We start from the raw sequence: 13,120 nt of genomic DNA, 5'->3' as shown, positions 1-13,120 counted from the left end.
TCAGGCCAACACTCAGCAGTTCTCACCATCTGACAATCCGACTCAGATCCCTCGCCCTCCCGGCTGTGCAAAAGTGACCAGTACCAGGTATCGTCGAGGGGGAGCTGAAATGTCCCCTCGTCACGGCTACACGCACGGCCAATACGGTGCCGTTTGCCACCAACGGGGGGAGTAGGCGCGTCGATCGCCCACGGAAGCCTGGCCACACCCAGCGTGAGCGGCACTGTCTGGCGGACGATCGCCGGGAGGAAGGATCCATCTGGCGGGAGATGGCCGGTCGCGAGGCTGCTGTCGATGCAGGTCGACAGCAGTAGATATGCCCGCGGGTGTTTTAAAAAGGCGTGGATCCAGCTTGTGACGCGCAGGTTGGTAAAGGGCGCATTCTCGGGGTGGTGTGCTGGGGAGGGAGGGTTGTTGGTGTCCCGGAAGAGGTTCTGGGTGATGGTGTAGGCCAGCTGGAGGATGTGGTTTGTGCCGTTCGAGAAGAGCTCGGTGACGTCGTAGGCTTCGCGAGACTGGCGGATGACTTCGGTGCAGTTGTTGAGGCTGTGCTGGCGATTGAGGGAGTGTGTGTAGGATGGGGAGAGGTGCATGTCAATGGCGGAGAGGATCAATGGGGTGCCGCAGTAGGCGAGACTGATGGCGTTCCGTTGCTTGTAAGGTGGTGATCTGGAGGAATGGATGGGAGGTACTTACACGCTGAGGGGGATACTTTCGGGGAGGTGTCGAGAGGCAAAGAAGGCCATGGTTTGCGTTAGATGCGACATGGAGCTCTGGAGGTCTTTGGCGATTCCCAGGAGGATTGTCGCGGAGCGCTCCTGGATCATCTCGACGTGCTCTTCGACGAGCAGGGTCTGGTGGTGGGATAGTGCCATGCGGGCATTTCTGGTCTGTGTCAGTATCCTTTTCGATTGATCGGACCGTGTTCCATCCGTGACACATACTGATAGTACATGTATGTGAGGTTGACAATGACATCGATGATCTCGTGCTGCGGGTTGTGCATCGGGACCTGGACATCGACTTCGTCTTTCCACAGCGCAAGCCGACTTTTCAGCCGCTCGACCCTTGCCAGACTCTGCTGGAGCCCCTGCCAGGACAGTCGCGGGACGTAGCCATCCGAGCTGGTGAAGGCGATAGAGATGACCCCCGTCAGAATCACCGCGAGCCGACACTGGGCCTGGAAGATCTTCAGCAGCGAGCGTTTTGCGTCGGCCCCATACACCGGCGAGAACATGATCTCGTCCGCGACGTCGTCTTCGTCCAAGTAGTCGGTTGTCACGTTGAAGTTGGCAGAAATGAACTGCGGCCGGCGATGTCGCCCCAGCCACAGGATCCTGTCGCGCACAAAGACTGACCAGATCAGCCGCTTTTTGGCAATGCGGCTGGCGTCCGCGTCTGGTACTTGCGTGTCCTGGCCGATCGCGATCGCATTCTGGATAGAACAGAGGTTCCATGTCATTGTGGCTTCGGGGTCTTCGGCCGTCGTGTGAAAGGTGAGCAGCGCTGCGCCTTGAGCTCTGGCTAGTGGGTTGCTTTCGAAGCCCGTATCATAGAGGACCTGTGTTGGCTTAGCTGAGCGAACTGGGATTTGTGGACTCGGGGGTTATGGAAGTGTCCAGGCGAGAGTGCGTTACCTTGGCTCGCGTGTAAAGAGCCCTTTTGGCCTCGTGCACATTGCCAAATCCCCACTGCTGAAGAACGTCGACCGGAACGAACTAGGGAGGGGAGAAGATTGTCAGGGAGACGTCGACGACATCGGGGAACAGTCCCGTCGCGACATACCGAACAGCTTGCAAGGAGCATCGCTTGAAACACGAACAGTGACACCTTCTGGCTGGGGTTGAGATTCCCATTGGCGTGCAGGTAGATATTCCAGAACTGGACCTCGTTGAGAATAGGGAGCGATGGGTGGATAACGAGGAAATACTTTCTCAGGAACACATCTACCAGATCCTTGGGGGGAATGTCAAGCGAGCCATTGGTGACCAGAACGTGCACATCATCCATCGGAAGAGACGATACTCGATCCAGGGCAAGGAAGTACTGTCCTGGGGCTGCGGTGCTACTGTCTTCCACCACGAGGCCGTCGACGCTGCAAGGGTCTCCAGCCCCGTTCCACACCCCATCAGCGAGATCTATCTGCGTCGATGGCTCCGGGACCCGGATGTCTGGGGATGGCGATGAGATGACTTCTGGCGCCGCTTCATATGCACTCAATCCGGGGGCCGTGGGCGGGATGATCTCGGCTGACGCGCCGGACTGTGGGTTCCCGTTTTGTTGGAGCCTTTTGAAGCGTGCTGTCACGTTTGGGCGCAACGTACAGTCCGTTCTTCTATCCAGCGTGCAGTTTGTGCAAGGCGATCCGAGAACGGCGGCATCACAGCGGACCTTGCGCCAGTGACACCGGTAGCACGCGGCTGCTGCTCGTCGAATGCGCCGTTCAGGCCATACCATGTCTTTGACCGATTCCATTTGCGTCCTCGACGGGGTCGTGTTCCGCGAGTGTCATCACCGTGCCCGTCTCCGGCTGTCCGGCGCACTATCTGGGGAAATCTACTCACCCCATGGGGGTGAGCGAGGTTCTCCGCACAAAACCAAGCCACCGGACACGGCCGATCATCCTGCGGGGCTGGCATTGTCCCGATGGTTTACCTCGGACTGATCCCTGTCAGCCACCGCATGGATCTGCCCGAGATATGTGATTTTGGTCGTCGAGGCCAGACCATCTGGGCAGACTAACTCGCGCATATCGCCGTATAGATTGTGGGGTAAATGACGCATTCTGCAGAATGTTGTAGGAAAGCACGCGGTCACAAGTTAGGGCTACTAGTGCAGTCTGTCCTGCCGAGCGGACGGCATGGGTTCAGATATACCCCGGTCCACGGCTGCGAGTGATATACCTTGGATATCCATTGACATATGACTGCAGAGAAAAGGTCTAGGCGACATGATGTACCAGCTGCGAAAGGAATTTCAAAACCAGCTTGCGCTGAAGCCTCCAAGCGGCATGAGTCAATTCATCAAATCATAACAGCTACGCCGAAATGTTGACCAACATTTGGTATAGGGCTAAGGTCACTGTTATCGCAACATCTAAATTCATTCGACATTCTAGGGCACAGAAACAGGAAGGAGAAGTAGCACAACCAAACCATTAGATAAATCAATAAAAACAATAAGCAACAACTAACACAAAAAAGGTGATCAAAATAAGACACATCAAACCTGGCCGCGCTTCTTCAACCGCCGCCTCATATCTTTCATGTAAAACTGCAACGGGATAGTGCGAATGAATCTCGGAATCGCAGGATAACCAATCTTAGCCCCCAGTATCACTGAGCTGTAAAAGATCCTCTGGAACCTGCCCGTCTTCAACCCATACGCCTCGCGCACACTATCCGGCAGCATCTGCGCCGTCATTAGCCGCACAACAGGCAGGCCCATCCGCAGGGGCAGAAACAGATGCTTATTCCACAGGAGGTCGTGCGCGACGCGTCGCGCATGGGGTGTGATCTCTAACTTCTCAACAGCCGAGTCCCAGTACTTCCAGAACGCCTTGCGCGAGGGAGGCCACATCTCGGACGGGACGCGGAGGGAGACGGCGAGCACGGAGAACTCGCGGTAGACGTGGTCGGCGCGAGCGGAGTCCATGGGGCCGTAGACTTCTTCGTACATGAAGATGCCGCTGGCGTACAGCGTCGAGGCGACCCAGACCTGGAGCTCGGGGTCGTTGGCGGAGTAGTCCGGGCCTTGGACGTCGGCGTGGGCGCGGTTCACCATGGTGATGAGGGCGCGTTTCTCGTCGCGCGTGCCGAACGACATGCAGTAGACGAAGGTGAGGGTCGTACGAAGTCGGCGCAGTGGCTTGTACGCGAAGCTGCTGTGGTTGTCGACGCCTTTGGCCACTCCGGGCATTGCGACCTGGAGGAGGATGGCGGCGGCGCCGCTCGCGAGCAGGATGCCTTCGCGGACGACTTTCTGGACCTCATGGGAGTTTTGGAGCCGGTCGAGCAACTCGTCTGAAGGGATGTTGCTCAGGGGCTGCTTCTCCGTGTCGATCATTACTTTCTCGCTTTCTGGTTGGTCTCCGTCTTCTTTGGGTGAGAGTTGCGATGGTTTCATTGTGGTTGGAGCGTTGGTCGCGGGCGCCTTGTGTGCTGCCATGTTGAGGATAAGGGACGATAGTCGTACATCTCCTACTGAAGTGGTCGACGCATGCTTTCAATGAGGAAATTATATTGTCTCTGGAAACGTAGGTAGGATGCAAGAGTGGTTGCAGCTCGTTTGACGTGGTGGGTGTAAAGGTTGGCGGCGCCGCGGTATACGGACCGAGGGAGCAGAAACCCTAAGATGACCTCCCCCGCAGAGAATCAATCCTCCAGGGTTCACCGTCCGGGGTCTAGTGGATCTACCTCCAAATTTTGACCGGCTCATGCAGCTAGCACTCGCCATCTCACGGCTGAAGCGGGGGACTCGTGGTCACAGGCGAAAAGCAGTCATGGATTCCCTAACCGTCGTGGATGCGATACTTAGGGCTAATTTCCCCGGCTTGGGCACGCGCCATCGACCATGCGCAAGAACATGGAAAGCTACAAGTACTAACTGATGCTATCTAGAGTCAATCAAGACTGGTCCCCACTGGATTTGTATTGTTTTGGCGCTGAGTTGACTTTCCTCATTGCCCATCATGCCCATTGGAGATTCGCGCATGTCCGCTGGCATAGGTCCATCCAAAGTGTCGGTCGAGTCACAGTCTTCTTCAGATGAACGCGACGAAGCCCAAGCTGAACGCGCAGTGGGGGACAAACAACGACACATAGGTTCCAAGACCAGCCAGCCCGTAGGATTCTGGCCCAAATTTTGGAAGCACTTCAAGCGGTACTGGTTGTGCTATGGCATCGCCGCGGTGGTATTTCTGGCCATCTTTCTCCCCGTTTTGTAGGTCATTCACTCATCCATTGATAACCTCCTGGCTCACTGGCCAGTCACTTTCGCTAATCCATACCTCTCTTTCTCTCCCCCTAGCTTTCTCGTCATCATTCCCGCCATCGCGCAGAGACTGGTGGACGATGCCGCCATCCCCATTAAGTTCGCCCAAGTGCTGCAGCCAACACCCGACAGCATCACCTTTTCGCTTTCCGCCTCACTCAAGGTCCCGCTGGGGTTGAGCGTCACCATTGACCCCCTGGATCTCAATCTCTTCAACCGGGAGGTCAAACCGATGAAGCCCTACATCACGGCCCCCTTGGGACACATCCGCCTCAAGGGAGAATCCGCCATCACCGTCTCGAACCAGACGACGAAGATCCGAGATCAAGATGAATTTATCAAGTTTCTGTCCAAAGCCGTCTACTCCAAGAGATTTATTCTATCGGCGTATGGAAAGACAACGGCGCATCTTGGGAAGCTCAAAGTTCCACTGAAGCTGGACAAAGACATTGAATTAGATGGTGTGCACATCCGAAAATTATCCTGTTTCTCCCACGCAGTCCTTGCTGACGACGGATTGATCTACGACACGCAGGTCTCGACCAGCTCAATGGCTTCTCTCTTGACACAGCAAGCCTCGCCATTCCCCCCAAAGAAGATGGATCGAACCTGGTTGGAGAGGCGACAATTCCGAACCACTCACGCGTCACCTTCGCCCTGGTAAGCCCACTTTCTCACCTCCATGTCCTGTCCCCTTACTGAGATACTCACACGCAATCAACACATGTAGGGCAACGTGACCCTGGCGCTCAAAATCGACGACCTCGTCCTTGGCAACGGCACCATCAACAATGTCCTCCTCAACCCAGGCAACAATACCATCCCACTCCGGGGTATCCTCGACATTGGCAAGACGCTCAGCAACGTCGCAACCGTTCTAGCCGCGGAAGCCGACTCGCTAAGCCAGCTGCAGGTGAAGCTCTGGGCCTCGGGGCAATCGGTCGTCGCGAACGGACTACATCTCCCCTACTTCGAGAAGGTGCTGAGCAATCTGACCGTCAGTACGCAGGTGCCTGTTCTCAAGGTGCTCATAGGGTCGGTTTCGGAGCTCATAGACTCTAATCCCGGGGTCATGTCGAATGTGACTGAGGCGTTGCGGGGTACAGACTTGTCGAGTGGGCCTAATATGTGACCATTTTGCGATTGGCTGTGTTAGTCAATGGATTGACACCATTCCACGAAGGGGTTATATGGCATATCCGTGTCTACTAGCATTAATGCATTAATGAATCATCGTGTCGACTGCGTATCCATCTGTATGACTCGGTAAGCCTGAGTCGGGGAGGGAAAGTGACGACCGTGCGTCAAGTCCACCATTTGAGTCCCTCCCACGCTATAATTCTCGGAGCATTTCCCTGTCTCCAGTCATCTCACGCGAAAAGTTGAGCCCCTGCGCAGGATCACCGCCAATGATATGATTCAATTCATCTCCTGAGCAGAGGTTAATGCACTACCCCCGCATGGGATAGTCCCCCCCCCCACACGGGCCCACCCAGCGGTCCGAGGTAATGTTTTGCCATAAATAAATTAACCCTATGCAACTTGGTATATTGGTTCTACGCCACCAATATAACAAGTTCGGAAATTCTGTCACCCCTCTCGCTCTAGACAATATTCACGCACGCTATCTCGGACCGCTATCGTCGCGCCACCTTGGAGAGATGCGCTGGAGTAGGCGGGGTAGCGTGCCTAGGCGAAGGGTTTGGGGTTCTCTTTCACGTAAGTCACTGGAAGGGGGCTTTCAGAAAGGGCCGCCATGGTTCAGACACCTCCGACGGAACGAGCTATCACGGGGAGCAGAGAACAAGCCAGGAAAGATGGTCACGGTGGTGGTTTCAGTCCGAGGCAAGTGAGTATGGGCCGGGATTGAGCGGCTTCACGGCCTATTCATAAGAGTTGTCGATGGCTCTACTCGAGTCAGTAACTCTCGACGCTCAAGAGTTTTAGTCGGTTTCTGTCTGATCACTCGTTGACCATGAGAATTCTTCCGACCCTTGTCGCCCTGCTGGCTGCAGGATCGCTGGCGGCAGATCCAACCGTCACGTCGTCGGGTCCTTCTGCGACGGAGGACCAGGCGTCGTCGACGGTGGACAGCTCCAAGCACTCTCCAACAGACATTGGTGTTGCATCGCCGCTCGTGAATGCAGGCCCGGATGTCCCAAGCGACTCGCCGCAGGACGGCCCCAAAGATCCGGTCAAGGATTTCGTCTCTTCGGCTGCGGACAAGGTCACCCAAGTCGTTCCACTTCCGGACTCGGATCCAACATCGTTGTCGTCGTCAGAAACAACGAAAAAGGCACATAGCACAACGTTGTCTTCAAGCGCCCTACCACAGCCGTCCTCTTCATCTAACGGTGAAAAAGACCATGGCCTACTTGATGACTTTCTCGGGGGCCTAGGTGGGAGTAACTCGGACAAATCACCATTCAAAGACCTCCGTGGCCTCGAAGATGGCTTTAAGAATATAGCCAGTCTGTTCACGCCGGACTTCGTCAAAGACACCGCAGGACTCGTCGGTCAGGCGTCCAGATTCTTTGACGATGACACCATCAAGGATACCAAGGCCATGATCAGTACGGTAGCAGGGTTAAAGCCTGCGCTCTCCTCGGCCAAAGGGGGAGACCTCTCTGCAATTTTCCAGAATGGCTCTTTTGTGAAAGACATCGACAACGTCTTCCAGGACCTCATTGCACTGCCGGGAATCTTGAAAGAAATACTCGATCTTTTGACCAGTGATGAAGTGAGGGACGTGATCAAGGCACTCCCCGAACTCCTCGAGGGTATCAAACCAATCTTGAACCCGGAGTTACTCAAGGCCTTAGAGTCGCTGATCACAAAGAATGCGACTCCGGAGTTTATAGACGACCTATCGAAGACCCTCAGCGCGGTCCGACCACTCCTTCACGACCTGCAACCGCTCTTGGGCAACAACACAGTCGGGCCTATTCTCGACCTGGTGAAAACCATCGCCGCGCCGGACTTCATCAAGGAGATCAATTCTCTACTGAGATCCCTGCCACCCATTTTGAAGGAAATCGCCCCTCTCCTTGGTCCAGACGTCATCGGGCCACTACTGGACCTCATCAAGGAAATATTGTCTCCGGAGATAATCAAGGAGCTGTCATCCTTAGTCAAGGCTCTTCCGCCGCTTGTCAAGGACATTTTACCCCTGATCAAGCCACTCATAGAGTTCATATCCGATCTTATAACGCCGGAACTGACGGAGGCGATCAAGTCACTACTCAAGGACCTGCCGTCGATCATCAACGGCCTTGTGCCTCTTCTCAAGCCACTAGGCGATATCCTCAAGGATGTCCTCACCCCAGAGTTCGTTAAAGACGTTGGAGGCCTTCTCAAGGCCCTACCACCAATTGTCAAACAGCTGACGCCCTTGCTCGAGCCACTCGGTGACCTCGTCAAGGAGATTCTGACGCCCGAGTTCATCAACGACATCAAGTCACTCCTTGAACTCGTACCAGGGTTGATCAACACCATACTGCCGCTTGTTCCCAAGCTTGAAGATCTCCTCACACAACTTCTCACCCCAGAAATGATTGACATGGTTGGAAAGGTCATCGAGGGACTACCTGGCCTTGTGAAAGCCCTGCTGCCTCTGCTGCCGCCGATTGAGCAATTGATCAAGGACATTATAACGCCTGAGTTCATGAAGGCCATCACATCTCTGCTTAAGGAAGTGCCCGGACTGCTTGACATACTTCTCCCCCTTCTTCCGCCGGTGGAAGATCTCATCAAGAAGATAGTCACCCCCGAGGTGATCAAGGCGCTTGGATCACTGATCGACATGGTTCCTGGGCTTCTTCAAACGCTCTTACCTCTGATCCCGCCATTGGAAGATCTTATCAAGAAGATAGTCACTCCAGAGTTTATCAAGACGCTTGGTTCGCTGATCGACAAGGTTCCGGGGCTTATTCAAGTGCTCTTACCTCTACTTCCACAGCTCGAAAAGATGCTAGTCGACATCATCACCCCGGAATTCATCAACGAGATCGGAAAGGTTCTGGCGGCAGTTCCGGGGTTATTGCATGCCGTGCTACCTCTTCTTCCACCGCTCGAGGAAATGATTCCCAGGGTCCTGACAAAGGACCTGATCTCGGCTGTGGAATCCGTACTTGTCGCTTTGCCAGGCATCATCAACGACCTGCTTCCCTTGTTGAACGGCGACACGATCGCGTCCTTGGTGAAGATCCTGACGGACCTCCTCACCCCACAGTTCATCAAAGACGTGGGCAAAGTGCTAGCCATCGTCCCACCATTGCTCCACGACCTCGCCCCGATCTTCACCCCGGAGCTCGTGAAAGCAGTGGGAAATCTGCTATCCAGCTTGGCCACTCCGGACACCGTCAACGCCGTCACCTCGTTGATCACAGCCGTTATCCCCATCCTCAAAGATCTCATCCCCATAATCAACAACAAACCCGTGAAAGAACTCGTCGCCGGGCTCCCGAAGATCCTTGACGGCCTCCTCGAGATCCTCAACGTCGACGTGATCCTCGCCCTGGAAGCAGGACTAGCAAGCCTGATCACCGAGCAATCCGTCACAGACCTAGGGAAAGTTCTCGCCTCGCTCCCACCCCTCCTCCACAGCGTAGTCCCCATCTTCAACAAGACCCTCATGACCCCAATCAACCGTGCCATCTCCTCAGTCCTCACCGTCGACCTCGTCCAAGACGTCGGCAGTCTCGTCAACGTAACCCCAGCCCTCTTCGAAGACGTCATGCCCCTCTTCCACAAAGACATCATCCTCCCCAGCGAAGACATCCTCAAAGACCTCATCACGCCAAAGACAATGGACAGCATCGGCTCGGTGCTCCACGCCGCGTCGCCCGTTATACAAAGCCTCCTCTCCGTGGTTTCCAGCAGCGCAATCACATCCCTCCTAGACGCCGTCCCCGAGATCCTCGACAGCCTGCTGCCGCTGCTCAACGGGGACGCGGTATCGCAGCTTGTGGATGGCGTGACAAAGGCATTGACGCCCGCATTAGTAGATGATATTGAGACCGTGCTCGAGTCGCTCCCGGGCCTGGTACACTCTATCGTTCCTATCTTTTCGGGAAATATCCTTCCGACACTGGTGGAGAATGTGATTCCGTTGGTGAAGGCTGTTGTTGCGGTGAGATTTGTTTCCTTTGACTTGATCTCCCCCACCGCTTTGCCCCCCCCACAAAAGAGGGTATTTGGCTAATTTTGTGATACAGCTACTACCGATGTTGTCGGATATCTTGAGCAATATCAAGTTGTAGAGCTCACCGGTTGGGACTTCAACGACGGGATGAAGACGCGATATTTTGTGTTGCTTGAGTGATAGCGTTTTATGGATGATAGTCATGTCCCTAATGTTAGCAGATAATGAACATGATGACAGTAAAAAGGAAAACAAAACAAAACAAAAAGAAACACCGTACATGGATAAACATATCCTTCAAACAAGGAAAAAAAAAGAAAATGAATATGACCGACGCAGGGTTCGAACCTGCGATCTCTCGTGAACATAAGATTGTAAGACGAGCGCCTTAACCACTGGGCCAGTCGGTCGAACAATACATTATGTAACAGACATTGAGCTTCATGAGTATTTACTCTCATGTATGGTGCAAATAATATCTTTGCCACGCTGAATTCAACCACCATGTGGTATTCATCCACATGTACTCTATGACCCATACATTTTTTATGAACGAGGATATTCCCTGTTGAGATACATGCACTCCGTAAAACTCTCTAGATTACTCATCTTGCTACTTATTTACGACATTACCCTCTGATGAATATGAACATTTAATACAATCTATTCAACAAGTCCTGCAAATGTCAAAAAGGAAAAAAAAAAGGTTAAAGATAAAGAAAATGCCACTAATCCATTATATCCAAGATATCACAAACAAAGGAAACAAAAATTTTACAATGCAACAAGCACCCGCTTATTTCTTGAACTGATCCTCCGTAACACCCTTACCCATGGCCGCCGTGCTGCTCACACCACCGCTAACCATCTTCAGCATGTTGTCAACATAGTTGGCACCGCTCCACTTCTGGTGCGTGACGACGTCCACGCCGAGCTCCATCTCGGGCTCCTGGACCAGCTCGCCGTAGGCGCGCATGCCCTGCTGCGAGAAGGCGCTGGCGAACTTGTGCGAGATGAGCGCGGTGGTGTGCAGGCCCGCCAGGGTGATGAACTGCCAGCAGTAACCCAGGGCGCCCAGACGCTGGATGTAGGTCTCTTGCTCGTCGCGGGGCATGGCCTTCTTCCAGTTGAAGGAGGGGGAGAGGTTGTAGGCGAGCCTGGATTATTATTAGTGGGATGTTTTTTTTTATGATTGAAAGGGTTTTTAGGGACATACTTCTGCTCGGGCCAGACGGCGTGCACACCATCGGCGAACTCCTTGGCCTGCTTGTAATCGGGCAGCTTGCTCTCCATCCAGATGAGGTCGGCGAAGGGGGCAAAGGCGACGGCGCGGTTGACGGCGCACTGGGTGCCGCCCTGGTAGCGGTAGTAGCCCTCGCGGGTGCGGGCGGCGTCCCAGTCCCAGAAGATGTCGGAGCCGGTGATGCCCTTGGCGATGGCGCGGACCTCGGGGTTGGACTTGCCCTTGGCCTGCTTGAGGAACTCGGCGATGACGGCGGGCTTGTTGGCGTGAGAGCCCTGGTTGATGGCGTCGACGACAGCCTCGGTGAAGAGCTTCAGGCCGGCCTGGGCGGTCCACTGGTCCTCGATGGCCTGCAGGTCGGCGCCGTTCTTGCCGGCGCGCTCGGCGGCCACCATCAGGTCGTTGAGGGGCTTCAGGTTGGGGTTGGTCGCGCCGACGATGAAGGCGTGGTCGCGGTGGTCGATGGTGGAGGTGATGAGGGTGGCGGCTTCGGAGTCGGTACGGGCGATGGCGAGGAGGTCGGTGCCTATTTCTGTTAGTGGGTGGTTCTTTTGATTTCATACTTCCGAGGAAACATACCCATGATATCGGCCTGCGCACGGATGGCGACCAGACGGTTGATGTGCTCGCTGATGGGCACCAGCACCTTACCGGCCATGTGGCCACACTTCTTGGTACCGGGGGCCTGGTCCTCAATGTGGATACCGGCGGCACCGCGCTCGATGAACAGCTTGGTGAGCTTCATGACGGCGGTCAGACCACCGTGGCCGGTGTCGGCATCGGCGACGATGGGGCGGAGGTAGTCGACGTTGGCGACGTTGGCGCGCTGGCTCTTGGGGGTGGTGACGCGCTCCTCGCGCTGTTTCCGGTCGTGGAACAGCTGGGCCAAGAACAGCTGGTTGACCTTGTTGGGGACGGTGTTCATGGGGTAATCGGCCAGATCGGGCGAGGGCTCGTCGGTGGACGAGGCGGTGGACGAGCTCTGCCAGCCGGACACGTAGACGGTGTCGAGGAACTTGGCCATCTGGGTGACCATGGTGGGGTCGAGGCAGCCATAGGTGGCGCTGGCGAGTTGTTTCTATGCTATCGTTAGTCACCCAATCTTTCTCCGGAAATTTTGTCCAAGGATGAATCTCACCTGGAAGTTGTTCTCAACGATCCCCCACAGCTTCTTGCTCTGGGCGTTGGAGGGGTACTCGATCTTGAGGTTGCCACGCTTGGCGACGATCTGCTCGGCGGTATAAGGACGCTTGGTGTACCTCCACCGCGAGTCCTTCCACCAGTTCTGGACGGCCTGCACCTCGGCCTGGTATTGCCGGTCCTCGTTTTCGTAGAGAGACATGATTATAACAGTCTATGGGATATAGGTATATGACAGGGTATGTAAGGTAGGATCCCGAAGCTATACAAGGAATGACAAGACAACAAAACTCCCAAGTCAATGAGGAGGAAAAGAATGCAGAAGAGAAGAGAGTAAAAAAAGGGATCCGAGGCAAATGGCCAAGCGAGACCCAAGGACTTATTTATTCATGGCGAATGCGTCAGAGATCATGGACCATGGTCGGTAAAGGCTCGGCTCAGCGGGAGAAGAAGGGAAATAGCGGCGCCCCCGGCCGGGGAGGGGGCAAAAAAGGGCCTAGGGAGATGAATCATAATCCAACAGACTGTTTCTGTAATACCAGCGACTCCAGTATTCCACCAGATAAATTTTAAGTGGAATTCGTGAAACTGGCGAATGATGA

At 54.8% G+C, this 13,120-nt stretch overlaps 4 protein-coding genes and 1 non-coding gene across 5 annotated transcripts; 1 reads left to right on the top strand and 4 right to left on the bottom strand.

Moving 5' to 3' along the window:
- Positions 1-65: 65 nt before the first annotated feature.
- P168DRAFT_221156 (Zn(II)2Cys6 transcription factor) lies at positions 66-2,475 on the bottom strand (the record flags this gene model as incomplete). Its single annotated transcript, XM_024833100.1, has 4 exons — positions 66-636; positions 697-885; positions 945-1,561; positions 1,786-2,475. Coding segments are annotated over 4 exons (2,067 nt in total), but the record flags the coding sequence as incomplete, so codon positions are not given.
- A 747-nt stretch (positions 2,476-3,222) lies between these two features.
- On the bottom strand, positions 3,223-4,125 carry P168DRAFT_296145 (oxygenase MpaB family protein; the record flags this gene model as incomplete). The annotated part of the gene is made up of 1 exon (XM_024838093.1): positions 3,223-4,125. The coding sequence occupies one exon, from the start codon at positions 4,123-4,125 to the stop codon at positions 3,223-3,225; it is 903 nt and encodes a 300-aa protein (XP_024694391.1).
- A 586-nt stretch (positions 4,126-4,711) lies between these two features.
- On the top strand, positions 4,712-10,253 carry P168DRAFT_232659 (uncharacterized protein; the record flags this gene model as incomplete). The annotated part of the gene is made up of 6 exons (XM_024833329.1): positions 4,712-4,941; positions 5,029-5,453; positions 5,528-5,652; positions 5,723-6,120; positions 6,973-10,123; positions 10,209-10,253. 6 exons carry the CDS (start codon positions 4,712-4,714, stop codon positions 10,251-10,253), a joined length of 4,374 nt encoding a protein of 1,457 aa, XP_024694390.1.
- A 209-nt stretch (positions 10,254-10,462) lies between these two features.
- P168DRAFT_t75 lies at positions 10,463-10,545 on the bottom strand. Its single transcript has one exon. It is a non-coding gene; the product is annotated as a tRNA-Val (tRNA).
- A 386-nt stretch (positions 10,546-10,931) lies between these two features.
- On the bottom strand, positions 10,932-12,720 carry P168DRAFT_317304 (isocitrate lyase 1; the record flags this gene model as incomplete). Its single annotated transcript, XM_024840094.1, has 4 exons — positions 10,932-11,292; positions 11,352-11,904; positions 11,958-12,456; positions 12,517-12,720. The coding sequence occupies 4 exons, from the start codon at positions 12,718-12,720 to the stop codon at positions 10,932-10,934; spliced, it is 1,617 nt and encodes a 538-aa protein (XP_024694389.1).
- Positions 12,721-13,120: the final 400 nt, after the last annotated feature.

The sequence above is a fragment of the Aspergillus campestris genome (genome assembly GCF_002847485.1).
Source record: "Aspergillus campestris IBT 28561 chromosome Unknown P168scaffold_4, whole genome shotgun sequence".
Taxonomy (NCBI): domain Eukaryota; kingdom Fungi; phylum Ascomycota; class Eurotiomycetes; order Eurotiales; family Aspergillaceae; genus Aspergillus; species Aspergillus campestris.
Note: the sequence above shows the minus strand (reverse complement) of the source record. Positions and strands in the feature narration are given on the sequence as shown.